The 23,645-nt window shown below is 49.2% G+C and overlaps 1 protein-coding gene across 1 annotated transcript; it reads left to right on the top strand.

Moving 5' to 3' along the window:
• The first annotated feature begins 1,230 nt into the window (after window positions 1-1,230).
• LOC125526448 (uncharacterized) lies at window positions 1,231-19,008 on the top strand. The gene is made up of 2 exons (XM_087516594.1): window positions 1,231-1,651; window positions 18,140-19,008. The coding sequence occupies exons 1-2, from the start codon at window positions 1,269-1,271 to the stop codon at window positions 18,561-18,563; spliced, it is 807 nt and encodes a 268-aa protein (XP_087372720.1). The 5' UTR covers window positions 1,231-1,268; the 3' UTR covers window positions 18,564-19,008.
• The last annotated feature ends 4,637 nt before the right edge of the window (window positions 19,009-23,645 follow it).

Here is a 23,645-nt window from a genome sequence, read left to right as displayed (position 1 = left end):
GGGATCACAATGGAGGGCAAGCTACTGTTACCCGGCGATAGCATAAGCGGAGGCTGCGGACGGCTGTATTGGAATATGCAAAGGAATGGGAGGAGGTGCAGATCGCTCGACCCAACAAAACAAAGGCTCCAGAGCTGAGGAAGCTATGGACACCACCTGATACAGGTTGGGTAAAACGAAATCCAGATGGAACAATTTCTAAACAGCAAATAAGGGATGGTGGAAGGGTGGTGATGCGGGATCACAATGGAGGGCAAGCTATTGTTACCCGGCAATAGCATAAGCGGAGGCTGCGGAGATTGTTGCCTGTAAGTCAAGGCTGCGGCTAGCTCAGGAGATGAACATTGCAAAGGTACACATTGAGCTTCACTGCTGTGGAGTAGTAACAATGCTAAATAATCCTGTGAAGAATCTCTCGGCTTACTGACCTCTGATAGAAGACATGAAGGACATGTTGAAGGGTTTCTGAGAGTTCAAGGTCACGTGGGCTCATCGCTCGACAATGGAGCTGCACCCGAGCTGGCGAGGGTGAGTCTTTCTGTAGAAGGTAGTTTGATTTGGGATGGTGCACCCCCGGACTATATTTTGCAAATTATATCATGAGAAATTTCTGAGCACTTTGTTTAAATAAAGAACATATTTTCCTGAAAAAAATTTGATCACGCTATGCAGCGCTATCATCATTTACAATATCGCCCTTTGTTTATTTCATCATAGTTGTTCGAGTATTTGTGCATAATGTGATCAGTTTTCAAAATGCGCCACAGGTTGATATGTAAAATTTTGAAAATTGCCAGCTTTTATTACACCATAACGCTTCAAATTTGTCGTAGTTTGCATGATAAAAGTTAGAGGCATGATAGCAAAACCACTCCGCGGATATCCACATAAAAATAAGCACAAAAAACGCCCTCACAATATCATATCACTTACTGTAGTAGGATGTTCCAAAAGATATGCTTTCTTCCTGTTGAAATTTAGACAATGAAAATGAGCACAGAAAATTCGACAAAAGAGGAGACAAGAAAACGGCAATCCATTGGCAATTTCCACTCTACGGCAGAATAAGCATCATCCTAAAACTAAAAAATATTCTCTCTGTCCAAAAATACTTTGTCTGAAAAATTTCTCTTACAAGTATTTTCGAATGAAGAGAAAAATAATTACAGTATGTATCAGTATTATATACTACTCCCTCCATCCCGTTTTTGACACTAGCGTATAAAAGATAGAGGAAAAGAGAAAATGAAATCCTTCCTCCTCCTCATATGGGCCTCCTTGTCCAGGCCCCTAACCTCGCCGGCGCTCGGCGCCCGACCGCCCTCGTCGTCCGGAGCGACCGCGGAGGGCGGTTCAAGGTCACCGCCGCGGCGTCCGGTGGCTCTGTGAAGGAGGAGGAGGAGGAGAAGGGGACCGGAAAGAAGGAGAAGATAGTGATTAGAGTCTTGGACCCCGTTCGGGAGAGGAGGCTGCCGCCGCCTCTGTTCTCAGCCCCAGAGACTCCGGCAGAGTCCCCGGCGGCGATTCGGCGCCCGGAAGAGGACGGGGAAGAAAGGCGGAGGTACTACGTGAACATGGGGTACGCCATCCGGACGCTGAGGGAGGAGCTCCCTGACGTATTCTGCGAGGAACCCAGCCTCGACATCTACAGGTTTGTTATGACGTTATTGACTCTGCGTGCCTGACATGAATGGATAGTTTGCAGCCAGTCTTAGCAAAAGTTCTATCCTTTTCCATGTGTGGGAATTTTTTTCAGTTGGCTAAACAATTGTAAAAAGATGTGAAATTTCTCGAGAGAGTCATATGTTGAACTGGGTAAAATCTTAGGGTATGTTTGGTTCCTTGCCACACTTTGCCACACCTAACCTTAAGCAAGTTTGATCAAGTTAGGTAGGTGTTTGGTTCTAGCCACATCTAAGGCAAGAATTTTTTTATGAGTAGTGAACCCCACATGTCATAGACATAAAAAGTATGGCAAGATTCCGCAAGCCAAAATGTGGCTAATAATTTGAACAACTCAACTAAGGCAAATGTGACAAAAATCATGTGGCAATATATGACAAAGATAGTCACAATACAAACAGCCCCTTACTATACTAAAGATGGGGACGGTGGTTTAGCTTAGAGAAACACGGTCCTAGTTTAGTCGAGTTGAAGGCTTACTTGGGTTATCGAATCTAGTGTGGTAGTGCTCCCAGTATTGCTACTAGCCTTGTACCAAACCATGAGTCCGGTTATTGCTGCATGAAATGCAACACACTCCCTCCGTTCACAAATATAAGATGTTTTGGATATTTCAATATGGACTACATATGGACTGAAACAAGTGAACAAACACACTAAAATGTGTCTATATACATCCGATTCATAAAAAAGTTAGAACATCTTATATTTGTGAATGGAGGGAGTACCTAATAGCTAGGGTCTTAGGGCATCTCTAATCGATCCCCTAAACTTTAGAGGAAGATACGACCGAGTATTCTTTAGTGGAGGATATTTGCTCCTCTAAAAAAATGCCGTTTCTAACCGATCTCTTAAATTTAACGGAGTAAAAAAATCAACACAAATTTGGTGCAAATTTAGACTAGATTTGAACTTGATTCGGTACAAACTCGATTCGAAATATTTTACATAAATTAAATGAAATTTAGGCTAAGATTGCATAAAAACTAACTAAACTACTCACTATTGGTCTCGTTCTTGATCCTCTCCCACTTCGATTCGGTGAGCTCTCCGATGAGACGACCATGCCCCTTGTCGCCGGCACCGCCATCGTCACCTTCAGAGTTGCTGGGAAGGTCGATGACCTCCGTCATTCCGGCCGCGTACTGCTCGTACAGCCGGTGCTCCGCCTCGACGCGCTCCGGGTAGCGGCGGCGGAGCTCCACCATGTAGGCCTCACTGGCTTGCTCTGCCTCAAGGCGCTCGCTGGCCTCCCGGTCTTCCCGCATCTCCCGTGGGGTGGCCACCCGGGGGCGATCGGCTCCAACCGCGGCTGGCCGTGAGGAAGTTGCGCTGGGCGGCACCGCCGTGGAGCTGGACCGACTTGGTGTCGTGTTTCTGCGCCGCCTGCATCGTGGAGTGGAAGGAGCCAATCCAATGCCGCTTGCCGGTATCGCGGTCGGTGATCTCCGCGACCCACATCCCCCACAGGCGTTGCTGCACGCCTATATTTTGGCTGCTGCGGTGGCGGCTAGTCGGGGATGCGGGATGCGCCGGCGTCGGAGGAGGAGGAAGTGATGTAGGGTGGAAACCCTAAGGCCTATCTTTCACGAAATGGAGGGGATCCTACGAAGAACATGAGGGAAACACGAGGGAAATCATAAGAGGAACACTCAAGAACAAGTCCAATCACAATCCACTAGACAATCAAACACACAAGTTCCACAAGGTACATGAACAACAAAGGGAAAAATACAAGGTAAAGTTCATCTCCAAGAGGAGGTCTTGATGATACCCTAGACGGATCTTCCCATGAGGGGCCTTGATGATATCTTGCAGGATCTTCTCACATGGAGGTTTTGAACTCCATGGGAGTGGTAGTCTCTCTCTCTCTCTCAAGAGTAGAGGTAGGTAGAAGCAAAGCTCACGTACAAATGAGCTATCATATTTGCTAACCCTAGAAAGGAGGTGGAGGTGGTCTATTTATAGTCTAAGCCATGAAAGGATAAGTGGGAGAGAGATACAAGGCCAAAGGCCCGGCTGCGCACACGCAGTGTCGGACGTCCGGTCGCTCGTGGGGGTCCGGATGTCCGGAGGGCGTCGGACTTCCGATGATTCTTCTCTGGACAGGTGACACCGGATATCCTTTGGGCGTCAGACGTCCTGTGACTGGGACTTGTCAGATGTCCGGTGGGCGTCGGTCGTCCGGCCGCTGTAGCACGCGTTAGCTGTAGTTCTTCTGGCCGTCTGGGATGCGTCAGGTACCGGATGTCCGGTGGCTGTAGCTTGCAACAGCTCCGTTTCTTCCGTCTCCGCTTCCATGCTTCCCTCGCGGATGGTGTAGGTGATCCTTGGCGCTTGCACTCCTCCTCCTCATCCGTGAAGCTCCGGCAATACCTATGCATGCACACGAGAGGAATGTCAAGTAGTATACCATCCTCGAAGGGGTCAAGTGAACACGTGTAAAGGAGATGATTCACCTTTATGTATGTGAAGTAGAGGTTGCGTGTGTCACTTGCCAAACGGACTCTTGACATGGTGATGTCCATAGGATGCTCCGCATCATCTCCCCCACCCCCACCCCCCACCCCCCTTGGGAAAGATCCGACCTCGGATTGAAAACCAAATCACCATGGGAAAGAGATGGCTTCGCCGTGTAGAGGTGAATGATCACTAAGTACTCATCATCTTCAAGCTCGCAATGGGCACTCTCCAATGTCGCACCATCTAGTGATTCCTTCAAAAGGAGTAAGGACAATGAACACTTGAAAAAACAAATGTAGTTAGCGCTAGTGCAAAACCAAGCGTTCAAGTGGTGATTCACCCAACAAGTGTTGTCATCAAGCATATCATAAGGTGGGACAAAAGATTGTGACATGGCATGTAAGCACATAAATTGAGCACAATGAAGGACATCATGGAAACAAGCATGTAAATGTGAGGTAGTGATGCAAATATGTGTGTCAAGTGGACAAGCATGTACCTCAAGGTCATAGCAAACATGCATAAAGCGCTCGACAAATGGTCGATGGTAGGCATAAGAATCATTCACAACACCCTATAAAATGAAGTGTCTAAACACATGTGGCAAGACAATCCAAGCATAATGTGCATAGGGTGTAGTGAATATAGTGTGGCACTCAACACAATAGAAAGAGCAATTGTTCATCATGTGTGAGGCAATCAAGTCAATCATGTGACAAGCAATGGGACATGGCATATGTGAAGAAATGACATTGTTGCAACCAAACATATGAGAGGAGCAAGTGATCCAAGAATTGGATGCAACAAGTTATATATGTCATGAAGCATGGCAATGTGGCAATGATAAGTCGAAGCAAGATCTCTAGCATGTGTGCAATATGTCAAGGTGCAAGCAACACATGAAGTAGGATCCACAATATTCATGCTCATGGTTTGGGGTTTCTCAAAAGAGAAGGATATCACCTTGAAAGCATGTCGTTGTGCATCCTTCACAATGCCGAAACACAAGCAAGTGCGATGTAGAAGCGAGTTGGGGTAGAATGTATGAGGCTCGCTCTCAAGAGCTCGAATGGTCAACTCACGTGAAGTGGAAGTCGATACGAAGTCCAAGTATCCTACACATGCACAAACAAAGCAAAGAACATATGCGCATGGTAGATAAACACATCATCCATCATGATGCTTCTCTTCTCTTGCACATAACCATTAAAAGCACAAGTGCATGAATAATATGATGCAACAATGGCTATATTCATGGCACTAGGTATATGGTGCAAAGAGGTAAGACAAGCATGCTTCACAAGGAATATGTCAAAATCTCCAAATATATGCGAGAATGCTATGGGGGCAATCTCATTAGCAAGACTAAAAGCATTGTTGCACTCAATACATGTCAAATCTAGCATGAGAGAGACAACACATGGAGATATATGATAAGAAGCAATAACAATCATGTGCAAAGTATGTAGCTGGTTTTCATCAACTGCATGAAACGAGCAAGTATGAATCATCGGTGATGCAACAAGGCAGGCAATCATAGTAATCAAGTCGTGCAAACTAGTGAAGCGAGGATGCAATACACTAGAGGAAATCATGACAATCATGTCATGTGAGCGAATAATAGGCATACACAATGCGCATGACATATCGCAAACACCAACAAAAGCAAGATCATAGTATCATCATATGAATGGGTCATAAGAGAAGCATGGCAATAACAAGCAATATCTCCATCAAGCTTGCAAATACACATATATGTACTAGAATCAATCATCATGTGTAATGCAAAGCATGTGTCACAAATGCATGGCAAAGGCATTGGAATGAGCATATCATGCAAAGTGAACATGGCAAGATGGGCATAGAATGTGTAATGGACAATAACCCATAGCCAAGTGAGGGCCATGTAGAAGAAATGCGCGAAGTCATGCCGCAATGAGAATGGTGTGAAAACCAATCCAAGGGATCCCAAGTCATCGTTGCTCTCTAGAGCTCGTTTTGTCAACTCATGGGATTGTGAGGTTGACAAGTATTCATGGGTACCTACACAAAAGAGACACGAACCAAAGAAATTGTGTGCGTGGTAAATGTACACATCATCCATCATGATGTGTATATGCATGTGAGAGTTAGCACAAGATAAGCATCGCTCAAAGAAATTGGAAGCATGGTATAAGAACATGTCATCCATCATGAAAGAATAGTTGTTATGTATGACACGATGAGGACACAAATTGAGCGGGCAAGTATATGGCACAACAATAGCACGTTTATTCATGGGAGCATATTGCGCACACAAGTATTAGTGCGATCATGCAATAGATGGGATGGATCAAAATCTCCTAACATGTATGAGGAAATACGGGGTCTCCTCATGAGCAATATTGGAAACATCATATGGGGAACTCCAGATCCAAGGATATCTTCTTTGTCTCTTTGGCCGGCTTGAACGAACCCTCAGCCTCCGACTCCTTGGGGTTAGGCGACACCTCTAGCTGTTCGCCGGCCATCGCCACGACCCGGTCAAGGAGCCACTTCTCGGCCGCGATCACCAGGGACTCGGCCAACCGACTACTTTCAGTCGCACAGGCAGACGACTTTCGGTAGTCGCCGGCTACGGTCAGAATCCCCTTGAAACTAGGCATCTTCATCTTGAGGTAGGCGTAGTGGGGGACTGCCATGAACTTGGCCAGGGCGGGTCGGCCAAGTAATGCATGGTATGGGCTCTCGAGATCCACCACCTTAAACCAAACTGCTCTCGGCGGAAGTGATCTTTGTCTTCAAAGAGGACGTCAATCAGGATCTTGCCGATTGGTGAGCAGGAAAGGCCAGGAACAATGCTGTGGAACATAGTCCGGCTGTTCTGAAGCTGTCTTTGCTTGATTCCCAACTTCTCCATGGTGTCCTTGTACAGGATGTTGATGCTGCTGCCTCAGTCTATCAGAACTCGCGAGAAACGAGCAGCTCGTCTATCTGTGGCAAAGGTGGCATCCAAGACCAAGGCATAGGAGCCCGGACTCGGCATCACCTCTGGGTGATCAGCTCTGCTCCAGCTGATAGACTTCTCGGACCAGTGCATGAATTCTGGTGTCTCTGATGCTACTGCATTCACCTCTTGCTGCTGCAGCCGCCTGCTGCGTCGATCGTCAGCCACACTGGTAAATACTACGTAGGCTCCGTGCTCTTCGGGGTACTCGTCTTGTACTGCGCCGACTGGCCTGACAGCCGGCTGCTGGGGTGGAGGCGGAGGCTGCTGCCCAGCAGGCGGGGGAGGCAGGAGCCTGAGGGGCCACTTTGCCAGTCGCACTAACTTGAATCTCCGCCTTCATGGAAGAGTCGGCTGTGGCATACTTGTCTGCTATGATCAGCAGCTCGTCGAGGGTCTCTGACTCGTCGCAAAGGAGTTTGTGCTTGAGGAGGGTGCCTTCTCTGCACCCAGCGGTGAAGTACTCGATAGCCTGCACCTCGTGTACGCCCTCACAAGAGTTCCGGAGCTCGGCCCAACGCGTGAGGTAGTCGCGAGTCGACTCGTTGGGGCCTTGCACGCACAAGGAAAGCTGGCGAGGTTTGGGAGGACGCTTGTACGTGCTTGTGAAGTTGTAGACGAATGCATCAGTGAAGTCGACCCAGCTGTTGATGCTGCGGGGCTTCAAGCTGTTCAGCCAGGTCCGGGCCGTGCCCTGGAGCATGAGCGGAACGTATTTTACGGCAACACGCTTGTTGCCGTTCGCTATATTGACGGCCGTGGAGTAGTCAACCAGCCAGTCCTCTGGCTTCACGGAGCCGGTGTACTTGGGCGTGTCTCTTTGGAGCGTGAACCCTTTGGGAAAGGGCTCGTCTCGAATGCGGGGCCCGAAACAAGGCGGACCCAACTTGTCTTCCTCTTCCAGCGCCAGGGATCGGTGAAGTCGGTCGATCCGGTGGCGGGCGTCGTTTTCTCCGACTCTCTCTCGGCAGCCAAGGCGGTCGTCGAGAGTCGGATGGTCAACAGGCGGCGGGGAGACTCGCCTTTCCTTGCGAGGAGGAGAAGGCGGACAGTCGTCCCGTTGTTCCACTGCTCCCGGGCGGCCATCTTGGTCGCGCTCTATGGTAATGCGAGTCCGACTGTGGCTGACAGCTGGATGCTTGTCTTTCCTTCCTCGGGCGCCGCCAGTCGGCGTCCGAGACGTCGCGCCTTGGTCTCGGCGTGGAGGCGGGTCGTCGTTTTGTCGCTGCGGCCTCTGTGCGGCAGCCGGCCTCGTTCTGCGTGGCAGCCGCGTCGAGGAGCCGTTGGACTCGCTCCGTCATCAGGCGGCGCTCTTCACCCTCGAAGTTGTCCAGCTCGTCCGCCGCCGCCTGGGCGGCTCGAATGTTCTCCGCAGGCATGGCATACACAGGGCGATTTGCCCCGAATAGGTTGGCGATGGCCACGCCGCGCTGCTGGACCGCGCCCAGGCGGCTGGGCCCAGCTGGGGCTGGCGAGCCACCCACAGCGCGATCCATCTCACGCTGGTAGGCTTCTGACAAGCGTCTCATGCTAGCCAGCTTCTTCGCGCCTTCGACGAGCTGGAGGCGGCGCGCCTCCAGCGTTTCCGCGTCAGCGTCTTCCGGAATTGGCGCGGTCAGGTCTTGCAATGCCGCGCCAAGTGGGTCATGCGCTCCTCCGCCGCGATGCTCGTCATGACCGATGACGAGCACCTCTGTGACGGTGCTTCTGTCGCTCTCCGCGCGAGGGAGCGGCTCATCGTAGACCACCACGTTGGTGGGGAACGCGTCGAGCGACGCGGTGTCGGAGTCGACCAGCATCGGGTCGGTGGAGCCTACAGACTCTAAGTCCACGGCAGGCTCGCCGGCGACGTGGAGTTGGTCAAGGAGGCCCGCGAGGAGGCTCTCGGGGCCGCTCGTGCCTGCATCGGATGCAGGCTCGTCGGAGAGGCGAACCTCGCCGATAAGATCGGCGAGGCAGCTGGCTGCGCAGGCGATCTCAGCGCCGTGCAGCGCGTCGGCGCAAACTCCGTCTGGCGTGCTGGGCTGGCTGCGCTTGCCAGGGAGGAAAAGGGTTCCCGTCCAGAGCAGGTCTCTGGACGACGGTGCACCAGGCCCCACGGTGGGCGCCAAATGTCGGGGGTTGGGTGCGACATATGCCAAAGGATGGCTTATCATGGTGGGGGCGAGTAGAACGTCGCCGGTGCCTGGAAACGGGATAAGGCGAAGGCATGCACGCCGGCGAATCTTACCCAGCTTCGGGGCTCTCCGTGGAGATAATACCCCTACTGCTGCTCTGTGGGGTCTCCGCATGATCACTATGGCAAAGTGTATACACGGTTGCTCCTTGAGCTGTTTCCTGGAGGTAGGAGAAGGCTAGGCTAGCTCTCTCCTTCCTATATGATCTGGTCTAGTGCTAATGGATTCCAACCCTTTGCATGGGTGCCCTGGGGGGTTTATATAGGCCTACCCCCCAGGGGTACAATGGTAATCCGGCTGGACGCGGGCCCAGCCGTCAGTCTCTCTAGCCGCCGTCTTATCCGCCGACTCCTGGGGCCCGCCGACTGGCTCGGTACGGAGCCGACAGGCCGCGTCCGTCGCGGGCGGGTCTTGCCGGCCGTAGATTACTGTAGCCGTGCCTCTAATGACGCGGGCTCGGTCATGGGGTCATGGCGACAGCCAGCCGTCTGGCGGGCGATCACTGTGGCCACTCCCTGTCGCGTCTGGTTAATGGCGCGTGGGGCCCGTGGGAGGGGCCGGCCGACTCGTGGGGCCGACTCCCAACCGGGCCGACTGGTGGCGCTCTCGCCGTCCTCCGTACGCCCGCCGACTAGTGGGGCCCGTCGTCCCTGGGTCGTACCGGCAGGCCGTCGTGGGCACAGGACTTCGCCCTCTGGGGCTGACGTCAGGGCCGGCATGGCAACAGTGTCGCGCCCCGCGGAGATCTCCGCGGGTACGGTGTACTGTAGCCACGCCTGCCCTTGAAAAAGAGGTGGGAGTGGACCTTACTGTGGCCACTCCCTGTCCCGTCCCTCTTTATGAGGGCATGGGGGTTGTCGGCGTCGCGGGCCGACTCCCCAAGGCCGGCTTCTCTGGAAGTCGCCAGTCAGGAGTCGGCTCATCCTGAAGTCGTTCCTGGGACTCGGCCGCGAGTGGGCAGTCGGCTGCCTCGCAGCCGACTCTCAGAAGGCGGCTTTTCGTCCTGAGGTCTTGAGGGGTGCAGCCTGCCCCGATGCCTTGAAAGGTTCTGGGCCTGGGTTAGCCTACCCGTGACCCATTACTCCGACAACAAGTCAAGCAGGTTGTCAAACATGATATGACCCAAAGAATTGGCACAAAAAATCCTATGTAACATGGCATCACAACTAATAGACTCCACATAAGAATCATCATACTCATCATAAATGGGCAATAAATCATCACATAAGGAAGTCGCACTAGCATGAAGCATGGTAATATGTGGATCAACATCATGCAAGCAATCAATGTCAAGATAGTCCACTAGTGGGACAAGAACATCACCATCACCTATGTTACCATTTTCATTCCACTCAAGTGGTGTAGGTGAGGTGGGAAAGACCAAATGGTGGTCAATATCATCAACTTGATGGAACCATGTGGGGGGTGCATCATATTCCACCATGGCCATCGTCTTGTCCAAAGGAAGGACGAAGTCGTCGAGAATCGGCGCGTCATCATATATGGGACCTAGCACCAAATGAGAAGACACAATAGAGGTAGAGGTTAAGTCGTTAGAGTTCAAAATGTCCTCACATGACCTATCAACTATCACACTCTCTCTATGTGGTGGCTCACTCACTCCCTCAAACTAGGTCCACTCAAAGTCACATATGGTGGAGTCACTCATCTCACTCAAGTGGTGGGGGTTGTCGCTCTCCTCACATGGGAATTGGGCCAACTCGTCATATATGAGGCTAGTGGTGAAGTCACTCTCACTCTCAATATGGTGGCAAAGTCACTCAAATCATCATACGTCGCCGTGGTCGAAGGGGAAATCCCATGCTCAACCATCTCGTCGCCGTCGCCATGGATGAAGGCCGAAGATGGAACCTCATCACTCTCCTCCATGACCGAAGGGAAAATCCCATGCTCGATCATCTCTTCACCGTCGCCGTGGATGAAGGCCGAAGATGGCACATCATCACTCTCCTCCATGACCGAAGGGAAAATCCCATGCTCGATCATCTTTTCACCGTCGCCGTGGATGAAGGCCGAAGATGGCACATCATCACTCTCACCTCCAAAGATGGAAGCGTCATCCTTGCTCGCTACCTTGCCGCTCGCCTCCAAAGCATGTTCCTTGATTGGCTCCATAGTTTTAGTCATCGCCGCACCATCTTGAAAAAGAGTCGAAGTAGACTCGGCACCATCAATGCCATGAAGAGGGATGGCGGTGAAGTCGAACTTGGGAGCGTCGTCTTGGAGCTTGTTGGGCTTGGACATCTTGGTGGAACTATCCTCATGCTCGTCGCCGTGGAGCTTGGTCTTCGAGAAGTGTGCTTGGGGCGGAGAAGCCTTAGCCTTCATGAGTTCTTGTTCCGCCTTGAGAGCACCAATGTAGTTGTCGTCGAGGGACTTGTAGTTCTCGAGAAAGATAGTCTTGGAGATGTCGTTGTGCAATCCCATCATGAAGTGGAACTTCATCGAAATGGGGTCGTCCACGCCGGCTCATCGCAAAGCATTCTTCATCTCCTTGAAGTACGCGTCAATGGACTTGGATCCTTGGATGGTGTTCTCCAATTGGCGTAGAAGTTGTTTCGTGTAGATTGGAGGCACGAACTCTCGTCGCATAGCTCTCTTCGTCTTGGGCCAACTCATGTCGTAGCTCTTCGAAGGTGTGTGAAGCCACCATGTCGACGCGTAGTTGTGGAAATTTCTTGTGGCGCACTTCACTTGATCTTCGGGAGGAACTTGATGTAGCTTGAGGTAGTCATCCATCAGGCGCTCCCACTTGAGATACTCCTCGGGTTCTAGAGTCCCATAGAAAGGAATCTTGTGGTCGGTGTCGAGGTCGTAGTAGCTCGTGGAAGTCGCGGACTTGAGCTTGGGGAGCTTCTCTTGAGCGTAGTCCTGGGGTACTTGTTGGCGAAGATGCCAAATGTCCATAGGTGAAGATGCCTTGAAGTCGCTTGGCGAGGATGCCACGGGAGATGGTGAAGTCGTTGAGCGGTTGTTGGTGTTGTGCTCTTGACCTTCACGTTCTCGTCGGTGATTGTGTCGATGCCGATGTGACCTTGCCGGGGATGGTAGCTCGGAAGGATGTGCACTTGAGCGTCTTCTTGAAGATGAGGAAGATCTCTTGTAGGACTTGATGAGGACCTTGATCTCCTCCATTTGAGCATCCATCTTGGCGTCCAAGTTGTTTTTCATGGCACCAAACTCGTCGTTGTTGTTGTAGACCGAAGGGGGTGTGCTTTACCTATCCGTCACAAGGCTCGAGAGGAAGTGAGTAGGAAATGAGATAAACAATACCAAGTTATCTTCTCCCAAAGTTGAGGATGTATCCTGTTTCACTCAATGTGAAATGAAAGAATAGTGGAATTGGTACCGGACTTGTTCACTCACACCTATCAAGTAAAGCTTATGGAGTAGCTTGGTGAGGATAGTGGCACAAAAAATTGATGCAAAATGTTAGCAAGAGTCAATAATGTTGAAAGAGATTCACAAATTCGCAAGTGCAACAAGTAGACCAATAGTGAAGAATGGCACACGGGAACACGCACACACACAGAGATAGATAAGTGGGGCCGTGCAACCAAGGAATGAGCTCAAAATGTGGAATCCACGAAAAATGCTCTTGTTGCACAACGCTAGAGAGACGCTAGCTCGATTGCTCAATAGGCGGATATGACACTTGTGCACAACCTATAAGAGACAAAATGCAACGACTTCTATCCCTAGTATGATATGTATGTATGGTTCCCGGTGTTATGATCCAAGATGATCAGATATGACAATCTTATATGCAATGTGGTATGATGCTATGGCTATTGCTTAGAAGCTTCTTTGCTCTCTTTTTCTTTGCTTAAAAGCTTTATTCTTTTTTTTTATATGGCCACTATGCGAAATGCACAAACCAAGATAGCAATTGTATATATGCGGGAACAAACTTGTGACACAAGAGATGATATGATGATACCAATATGATATGGTATGTATGCAATGGAAGGTGTAGATCGTGATCACTAATGTGCACAAGTAACGTTGCCGGCAATACTCAATGGCTAGTCTCGATAGGCAAGTGGCGCAAAATGGGCTAGGGGTTATCAATACAATGGCAAGAAGAATGTATAATGATCGGATACCACGATACCAAGGTGATATAGAGGTTACTGTTCGTGGCGATGATGAGTGGTGGTGTTCTTGATGTAGATACCAAGATGATGGAGACCCGTCCCTAATTAGCCGAAACACCTTAGGAAACGGAAAAACCGCGAACTCAAAATCTCAAATGTCAAATGTCAAATGGTGGTAGCGGAAAGTGGTGGTGGTTTTGCGGAAGCTCAAAGGGATTGCGGAAATGCAATGATGGGTTTTGGAGAACGCAATGCGGAACTGAAGGTTATGTTGGTGGACTATGCACGATGTCGAAGTTGAGGTCCCCGTCCCTAAGTAGCCGAAACACCTTAGGAGACACAACTCACAACTCAAACAAAATTGGGTTAAGTTGGGGTGGCGGAAGTGTATGGTGGGCAAGGTTATGCGGAAGGTAAGGTGGTGGTTGATGAAGTAGCAACGTCCCTAAGTAGCTGAAACACCTTAGGAGACTCGAATCACTACTCAAGCGACCACTAATGCTATGGTGAACAAAATGGGTTAGGTTGCGGAAGTCGGTGGTGGTAATGCGTATGATGTGGAGAAGGCCCTAGGTAAAGATGTCAAAGTTCCAAAAATATGATGGAGTCAAATGATGTTGGAAGTATTTTTGTGGGATGGGGGATATCAATAGCTTCAAAACGAGCTAAAGAACGTCAAAATCGGAGTTCGGATGAATTAGTTATGGCCGAAACAAAAATCAGCCGAAGTTGATATCTACATGTGTCGGACGTCCGAGAAACGTCGGAAGTCCGAGGGCTGGGCGGAACGGACGTTTGGAAAAGGCCGGAAATTCGAGGTTTTGTCTCTGTTGGGTGGTTCCGGTCGTCCGGTGAGTGTCGGACGTCTGGTGGTTCCAGGGGCTCGGACATCCGAGAAAGTGTCGGTCGTCCGGTGGGTCTGGGTCAACTCGAGATGCGAGTTTCGGGAAGCGATTTTGGGTGGAAAATGGAGATTTTGGGGTCAAAATTGAAGAGATTTTGTAGATGGAAAGTGGCGAAACTTGGGGAGATGCTAGATCCACTCGAAACCAAGCAAATCCATGGATCAAAATCAACAAAACATCATCAAACCAACAAATCACAAAAATAATTGGGGCTATTTTTGGTGGGGATTTTCGAATTTGAGGAAGAACACAACAAAATTAAGCTAGAAAATGGGGGGTAGGGACTCCAAATTCGTGATCAACCATGGCTCATGATACCAAGATGATGTAGGGTGGAAACCCTAAGGCTGATCTTTCACGAAATGGAGGGGATCCTACGAAGAACACGAGGGGAATCACTCAAGAACAAGTCCAATCACACATCCACTAGACAATCAAACACACAAGGTCCACAAGGTACATGAACAACAAAGGGAAAGATACAAGGTAAAGTTCATCTCCAAGAGGAGATCTTGATGATATCCTAGACGGATCTTCCCGTGAGGGGCCTTGATGATATCCCGCAGGATCTTCTCACATGGAGGTCTTGAACTCCATGGGAGTAGTAGTCTCTCTCTCTCTCAAGAGTAGAGGTAGGTAGGAGCAAAGCTCATACAAATGAGCTATCATATTTGCTAACCCTAGAAAGGAGGTGGAGGTGGTCTATTTATAGCCTAAGCCACGGAAGGGTAAGCGGCTGTGCACACGCAGTGTCGGACGTCCGGTCGCTCGCGGGGGTCCGGACGTCCGAAGGACGTCGGACTTCCGATGATTCTTCTATGGACAGGTGACACCGAATATCCGTTGGGTGTCGGACGTTCGGTGACTGGGACTTGTCAGACATCCGGTGGGTGTCGGTCGTCCGGCCGCTGTAGCACGCGCCAGCTGTAGTTCTTCTGGCCGTCTGGGATGCGTCAGGTACCGGATATCTGATGGTTGTAGCTTGCAGCAGCTCCGTTTCTTCCGTCTCCGCTTCCATGCTTCCCTCGCGGATGGTGTAGGTGATCCTTGGCGCTTTCACTCCTCCTCCTCGTCCGTGAAGCTCCGACAATACCTATGCATGCACACGAGAGGAATGTCAAGTAGTATACCATCCTCGAAGGGGTCAAGTGAACACGTGTAAAGGAGATGATTCACCTTTATGTATGTGAAGTAGAGGTTGCGTGTGTCACTTGCCAAACGGACTCTTGACATGGTGATGTCTATAGGATGCTCCGCATCAGGAAGCACCGGCGCGGCGACACTCGTGGCGGCCTGGATCCGCGGGCCGAGCGCTGGGGATGGGCAGTGGGGAGCGGCGGCGGTCGGATCCGGTCATTATCGGTGGCGGTCCGGCGGCGGAGTATATGCGGGTAAGGGTGGGGGCGCGCTGACGTGGATTAGGTGGTGGTAAGTGAGGCGAAGTGGGTTGGGGGAGTTCTACTCCCTGACTACTCGGCCGAGTATATTTAAGCATCGCGGCCAGCTCAGAGTATTTTTTTTACTCCACTAACAATTTTTGGGCTCTGGTTAGTTCCGGTTTGGAGGAGGAAAACATGATTTATCCTCCTCTAAAGGTTTTTAGGGGATCAGTTAGAGATGCCCTCAGTCTATTATCCAGCCCTGGGTGCTGTTTGAACCTGTGCTATCTCCAGCCCTGGGTGCTGTTTGGACCTGTGCTGTCGTCCAGCCCTGGGCGCTGCTGTAATGCTTTTCTGGTTTCCTTTCTGGTACCTTTTCTTTTATCTTGCCAAGCTTTATTGATCAGCCTTAATGGACATTGGCATACATATGGGTTCATGCAGTTGCCCAAGCCACAAATGGTCCTTTCTGGTACCTGTTGGTTTGTCTGGTTTGCTGGAAACTGCACCCTCCGAAGATTTCGTTTCTGGACTCTGTACTCTGTTAGCAGTAGATGGTAGTTAAAACCCTCTTTACTTTTCTGTTTGAATCTTCCTGGAGGCTTTGTTCTGTTACCATGAGATAGTGGAACCCTGCCCAAGGGTTGTATGGAATAGTCTTAGCTTGGCTCTATATGAATAAGCCGAATAAAAGCCAGCTGTTTGGTTCGGCTGCTGGCTTGTAAGCATGGAAAACCAGCTAAAAGCCCAACCAAACACCTCCTACACTTGAATTCTGGGGTTCATGAATTTGGTAACTTATTAGTATTACTTATTTCTTGTAGAACGTACACTAGTCGATAAATGAAGCTCAATCTTTTAATAGCATCAACAGTTTCTATCTGGTGTAATATCTTAACTCTTAAACAGAGAATTCCTTGTTTGTTTGCTACTTCTTTGTTTGTGTAGTCCCATACTAACTTACGAACTTCCATGCAGAACTACAGATAAATCATGCAAAATCTAGACTAGTTTATTTGAAGTCATCTCTGTACATGCATGTGAGCACACAAATTCCTGTAATGATCTTATTCGGGACTCCACGCCTCTCTTGAACCAGATGGAACAGCGGCTTGCCTCCTATTCCTCATTTGTATGATTTGGTGTTAAGCTTAAAGTAGTTAAGTCGGTCCAAAGCTCTCTACTCACCTACTGTCCCGGCACCCTCAAGCTCCCGGACGGCGTTAAAGAGTATATCGGCGGAGCCCGACGCATATGCCTCTGGGGTAAATATGAGGCGACAGGATATTGCCAATCCCTGCAGCAGCATCGATCTATTCTGAATGAGGCTTCGCTGCTCAATTTTTTCCATCTACAGCAAAGACATTCCATGGGTCAAACTTACTTGGAGATATTACCAAAACTAGGAGCCGCATGCCACCGTCCCGATTGGTTTATTCTGGATCAGAAAAGCATAATGAAGCTCAACACTAGCTGCAGGAGCATTTACACTGGGAAGTCGCCCACGGGGATACCACCCTCCTATGGCACAACTGCCACGACTCCTGGAATAATGATCCACTGGCCTACAGCCTTGCGGGAGATCGTTCTTTCCCTCTTTATGATAGTATTTTGGTTGCTGAGGCCGCTGAAGCCTAAGAACTAGTTCTGTTCCCAGCCCATCTTACAGAAATGGCATTGGCAAAGGCTTGCCTAGGGAGGTGGAATTGATCTAGGAGGTAGAACAAAGTTGTCTTAGGAGTCCATCTTTCATGTATATTCTTGGCCCCTCGCTCTTGTAAACATATTCTCTTTTTGTATTATAATATACTGTCAGAGCCTCCCCTACAGTCTCCCCCCAGAAATGATCTTATTAGCCAAATCTTTGTTCTGTTTTTACCTTCCGGCTTCTATGGATCTTAATTATCATTGAACCACTTGAAAGACTTCCATCATTCTGCTCCAAAAAAAGGCTGGAACAATACTTGATACTATCTCTTTGCTATGAAGAAATTTGTTAGTCGAAACTGATAAAAGAAGACATGTAACTGTAAAATCTATACATCACAAAAACTTTACCAACTCCAGTTACGAGAAATTGCTTTCATATTACATCATTGGCTCTTGATAGCCACAGAACTGTCAGGCCTAATGCGCCAATAATTCGGGTAAAACTTAAATATAACTTTCTTTGTTTCTTGTGTGGAGAAGCTTGAAGCCTTGAACCATACCTTCGTGTGGAATGCAATCTAGTTTTGTATAGTATAGTACTTCTGCTTTTTGCTGGCGGCTTTCGAGGGCCTCAGCTTTTTGCACCATCTGTATGGTCTTGATATTATTTGTAGTGGGGTATACCGTCATGAGAATTATACTCCCATGGTATATTCATTTCTCAAGATTTATTCAACTCCTGTCTTCTTCTTTCTTAACCATATGCCACTATCTCCAGAGAAGATATTGTCTTCAAAGATCCTCTCAGTAAATTCGTGGGTATTGATAGCTATAAAAGGATATTCTGGGCGCTGCGCTTTACCGGTCAGATTTTCTTCAAGGCCTTGTGGATTGACATTGCTACTATATGGCAACCAGTCGACAATGTAATTATGGTCCGGTGGATCGTTCATGGCATCCCTAGATTCCCACAGGATGGTCGTAGCCGCTTTGATGGCATGTCAGAGTATAAGTTGGATAAGAATGGGAAGATTTACCAGCATAAGGTGGACAATGTTGCCATGAATTCTCAAAAGAAGTTCAAGATCTTGCCTGTCGAAGAGCTCATCAGATCACTCGGGTGCCCATCCACTCCAAAACCAACTTACTTCAAGATAACCTCACTCATGCCGTTTTGGTTGAGATGGACATGGATGAGGTAATAACTGTTGTCAGACCTTATGCTGGCAAATTGAGCGAAATGCTGATGTTTCCAACCCGATGCCCCCTAAGTGTTTGCCTTTCAGCTTTTCGGCTGTGTACCTACTTACCACTGAGCAGTGGCCTCGCTATAACCGCTGTATTTGTGTACAGCTGTAAGTTTTGATTCAAAGAACACAGTTGTAGATGTTCATCCTTATTTTGTTGTTGTTGAGGGATATATGTTCCTCAGTGCCTGGTTATAACCACTGTATTTGTGTACAGCTGTAAGTTTTGATTCAAAGAACATAATTGTAGATGTTCCTCCTTGTTTTGTTGTTGTTGAAGGATATATGTTCATCCTTGTATGATATACGGAAAGCTGTATTTGACTTTGCATGTTGACTTGACAGACCAGCAAGGATATACGTGCAATGTAGCCTGGTTCATGTATTGTGTTTTTGTTAACTTGTCAGATCAAGAGCCTTGATTCGAGATGGTGTGATGTTTTGTTTTAATAAAAATTGCTTGCTGTGATGCCCTTTTTTATTTCGAACCATGCAGGCTGCGCGTAATTTGTGCCATGCAAATCTGTCATTCAAGTTTCTGCAAAACCTGTGCCATGGTAATTTGCCAGCATAGAAACCAGTACCTCCCCACCATTGCATAGCATCTCCTTTTAAGTAAGTAATAGCAATTTCAGTTCTCTGTTCAAGAGGGATTCTAGCAGAGTCAAAATATTGCTCAATTGTCTGTATCCCATGAGTCTGCATCTTGCCCTGCAAATTCAGGGATGTTGAGCTTGGCAGGTTTAACAATTGTTTTCTGCTAGTTTCAGCTAACTGTTCAACAGGTTCTCTGTTAACCATTGTCTGAACAGCAATAGTGTGCTGCATGTTTGCTAAGTCTTCAGGTCTGGACTGGTGTTGGCCTTGACCAAAATGGGGGTGTCTGTAGGGCAATTTCTGTGTGCCATCCAGATTCACTTCCTTGCCAGTGTGATCTCTTAGAACTGCTGATCCAATGACAGCGGATTTACCCAGATCAGGCGGTGGTGTTATCACAGGAATATGAATTTTCATAGGTGTTCCTTGGTTGACACTGGGAGTTTCTTTCTTCTGAGAGTTAGGTGTTCCTGGAGGTAATTTGTTCTCCCAGCTTTTCCTGAATTGACATCAACTACTGCAAATAGCTTGGTCAAATCGCTCTGAATTGTGTCAAAATTCTCCTGAACACTGATAAAAACTCTTCGCAACAGTTGCGAAAAAGTCCCGCTCTTTTCTATCATCAGCTCTGAAATTTTTGCAACGCTTGAATGTCTAGTTGCAAAGATTTCAACTGTACTGTATCTTTGGATTCATCCATTCTCCAGCTCCCAATTGCATTGCATTGCATGCCATACGAGATGCTGAACGGCCACCTGATGAGCAGCAGCCGATGGGCGGATCATATCATATACGGCGAGACATGGCGTGGTTGTGGAGTATCATCTTGGGATGCAAGTGGACTGGGCCGGGGGCGAAGATTACGCACCTGTCCATCATGATTCTTTTTTGCTTCGACTGTGCACGAACCTGCAATTTCCAGCGTGTTTGCCCAGGTAACAATGGCATTGGAGACACTGAAGCCACATCAGATGGAGCAGGCGGTGGTAAACAGGAGGCAGCAGGCAGGTAGTGCCTAGTTTCCTGTGCCTGACATCTGTTGAGAGAAAAAAGTGTTGTAAGTATTCACGTATGGATGCACAAGCTAATTTGGCTAATTCTGGATGAGCAAACAAAAGAGCAACGGGCAATACGATGAGATAAACATATAATAATGCAGATATGTACTGTAGATTGTGTTGTTGTGATAACTGCAGACAGAGATCCAGTTGAGTTTGAATTCGAAGCTGTTGGCGGGAAGCTCCTAGTACCGTTCATCTGCGATATGACGCTTCTCCGACGCCCGTACCGGTCTGCGGTTTCTTAAAGCTCTGGATCACGTCCATCCCGCATCGGATGGCTGAAGATCACGCGCGTCGCTGTTTACCTCTCCGGCAAAGAGAACAGTGTCTACCAGTTTTTACTTTCTTACCTTTTTCTTCATTTTGTATTTTGTAAGGCTATAAAGCCCAGTTTCTGGATTGATGGAGAACCATCTCTTGTATCCCCTTAGCGCCAGTGTTCCTGCCTGGCCTTAGGTTCCTCTTAATTTGAAGCAAAAGTGCTCTCCATTTCTTCCAATAAAATTGGCTAGTTCAAGTTAAATTCAGTTTCAGTTTCTGAATTCTGTTCTTCAGACCAACTCGGATCTGACAAGTGGTAATCAGAGCTTGGTTCATCTCCTCGGCGGCGTGAGATCTGGTGCCGAAGTGGAGTTGGAGGAGCCGTAAAATCCTTCACTTCTCACCGGAGCAGTTGGCGGTAGTGTTCCCCGGTGGCATGCGGCGGCGGTGGCAGTTCGGTACAGGTCTGGAGCTGGGAAGTCGTTGCATAAACACGCCATCTCGGCAATAAAATCCCACCTGCTGGAGTATAAGGTGATAAAAAACTACTTAATGCTGATGGCACAATTCTTCTAGAAGCAGATAAGTTGCTATAAAGGAAACTCATCCCAAGAGCTAAAAGTCACATTCACATTCCTGTTGTGCGTTGGCTCATCAAGTGGAGTAACATGGACGATGTGGATCCCACTTGAGAAGACGCAACATTCATACAAAAGGTTTTTCCAAAGTTCCAGTATTGAGGACATGTCTGGAGTTGTTGGGGGGGGGGGGGGGGGGGGGGGGGGTTGTCAGGATCTAACACCGAGCATCTAAAGGTTTAGAACACTGCAGACAGAGATTCTGTTAAGTTTGAATTTGAAGTTGTTCGCGCGAACTCCCAGTACCATCCATTTGCGGTATGACACTTGTCTGACGCCCATACCGCTTCGCGGCTTCTTAAAGCTCTAGATCGTGTCCATCCCTTAGCGGAAGGCTGAAGATCGCGTGTGCGTTGTTGTTTACCTTCCCGGCAAAGAGACGGTGTCTACCAGCTTCAATTTTTTTACTTTCTTACTTTTTCCTTCATCCTGTATTTTGTAAGGCTATAAAGCTCAATTTCTGGATCGATGGTGTCGTGGTATTCTCACGGCAGATGTCATGCGTAGGATTATCGAGTGTGTTTGGGGCTAAAGGACGCCAGTGGGTTCGGGAAGCGAGATTGGGGACAAGCGGTGCGAGACACATGATGTACCCAGGTTCGGGGTCCTCCAAGGGAGGTAACACCCCTAGTCCTGTCGGATCGTCTATGAGGATCACAAGAACTACAATGTTGCTTCTTGAGCTGTATGAGTGGAAGAGGAAGAAGGAACTAGCTCTCCTCTTCTTCTTGCATGTGAGTGGGTGTGTGTGTGGAATGAGGCCGACTCCCTCCTCAGGGGGACAGGGGGCTCCTGGGAGGTCTTATAGCCTGGCCTCCCAGGTTACAAGTGATAAAATAAGGTGGGCGGGGCCCTGGTGTCATTGTCTCTATCTTCCACTGAGGCCCATTGGGTGTGGGAGCCACCGGCAGCTCGCCACTATGGCACGTCGTCCTTCGCACAGCGGGGCAGTTGGCACAGTGCCGGGCCGTGTTGATATCGATCGCCCCGGTCAGCGGAGCCGCGCGCACTGTAGCCACGCCTCCCCAGGTCAGCGGGAGGGGTGGACTATTGCCACGCTCTCTCCGTCGTGGGGAGCAGTCTTGCCATATGGTTGGATGGGACTGCCACTGACCTGCCGCTTGCTGACTCATGGTCGGCCGGCCAGAGCCGTCGCGTCGTGCCCGGCCGGCCCGGAGCCGGACTGCTAGGGCACTCGTCGGGAATGAGCGTGACAAAGATGCGCAGCTCGCCGAAGGGGACAGCGGAGCCGCCTGCAAGGCAGGCGGCACCCGCGTCAAGCGTCGCACCTAAGCCGGCTCCACCGGGCAGGCTGATCAGACCGTGCGATGCGCTCGCCAGAGGGAGCGAAGGGTCTCATCCGAAACTTGACTCCGGCTGACGTCGTGGACCGTCTCACGGTGGGCGCCAACTGTCGTGGTGTTCTTACGGCAGATGCCATGGGTAGGCTTATCGAGTGTGGTTGGGGCCAAAGGACATCGCTGGGTTCCGAAAGTGAGATTGGGGACAAGCGGTGCGAGACACGGTCTACCTAGGTTTGGGGCTTCCAAGGAAGGTAACACCCCTAGTCCTGCCGGATCATCTGTGAGGATCACAAGAACTACCAATGTTTCTCCTTGAGCTGTATGAGTGGATGAGGAGGAAGGAACTAGCTCTCGTCTTCTCCTTGCATGTGTGTGTGTGTGTGTAGAATGAGGCCGGCCCCCTCCTCACGGGGGCTCCTGGGAGGTCTTATAGCCTGGCCTCCTAGGTTACAAGTGATAAAAAAGACGGACGGGGCCCTAGTGTCATTATCTCTGTCTTCCAGTGGGGCTCGCCGACTGCTGGGGCCCGCCGGCTGTGGCACCCACTAGTAGCTCGCCACTATGGCACGTTGTCCTCCGCGTTACGAGGCAGTTGGCATAGCATCGGGCCGCGCTGATGTCGGCTGCCCCGGTCAGCGGAGCCGCGCGCACTATAGCCACGCCTCCCCTGGTCAGCGATGAGGGGTGGACTGTTGCCACATTCTCTCCGTCGTGGGGAGCGGTCTTGTCATACGGTCGGTGTAACACCCCCAGTGTCATGCTACAGTAACCCTCTATGATTAAACTAATCATTTTCCAAACAGTTCTTAATCACCTTTGTTCAATACCCCATTTGGAAATTCCAGTCAATTCAAATTCAAGTGAAGTTTGAAGTTTCCCAAAAGTTGATGGAAAAATGTTCATCATTTGTCAAAAATTCCATAACATTTATTTGTTAAGAAACACAACATCACTTTTGTGCAAAGATGAGCATTAGTAATTAAAACAACACCAATTCAGCATTTTTAAATGCTATCCTATTTATGGAAAATACCAAATGAATTCTTGTGGTCTCCAGAATATTTTTGGCACTGTCTATAATCACCGGGGATTTAATGGGACACCTCCCAAATTTTTGCTAAGTGAAATAGTTGACCAAATATTTTCCTTTCTATCTATGTTAAATAAAAAAAAGAT

Source organism: Triticum urartu, chromosome 1A (assembly GCF_056163025.1).
Source record: "Triticum urartu cultivar PI428250 chromosome 1A, HENAU_Tu73, whole genome shotgun sequence".
In the NCBI taxonomy this organism is placed as follows: Eukaryota; Viridiplantae; Streptophyta; class Magnoliopsida; order Poales; family Poaceae; genus Triticum; species Triticum urartu.
This window is presented reverse-complemented; position numbering and strand designations above follow the sequence as displayed.

Coding starts and splice junctions, on each gene's coding strand:
- LOC125526448 (XM_087516594.1), top strand. CDS start 1,269: ATGGGCCTCCTTGTCCAGGCCCCTAACCTCGCCGGCGCTCGGCGCCCG. Junction 1,652..18,139: donor CCCAGCCTCGACATCTACAG/GTTTGTTATGAC, acceptor CACTATCTCCAG/AGAAGATATTGTCTTCAAAG.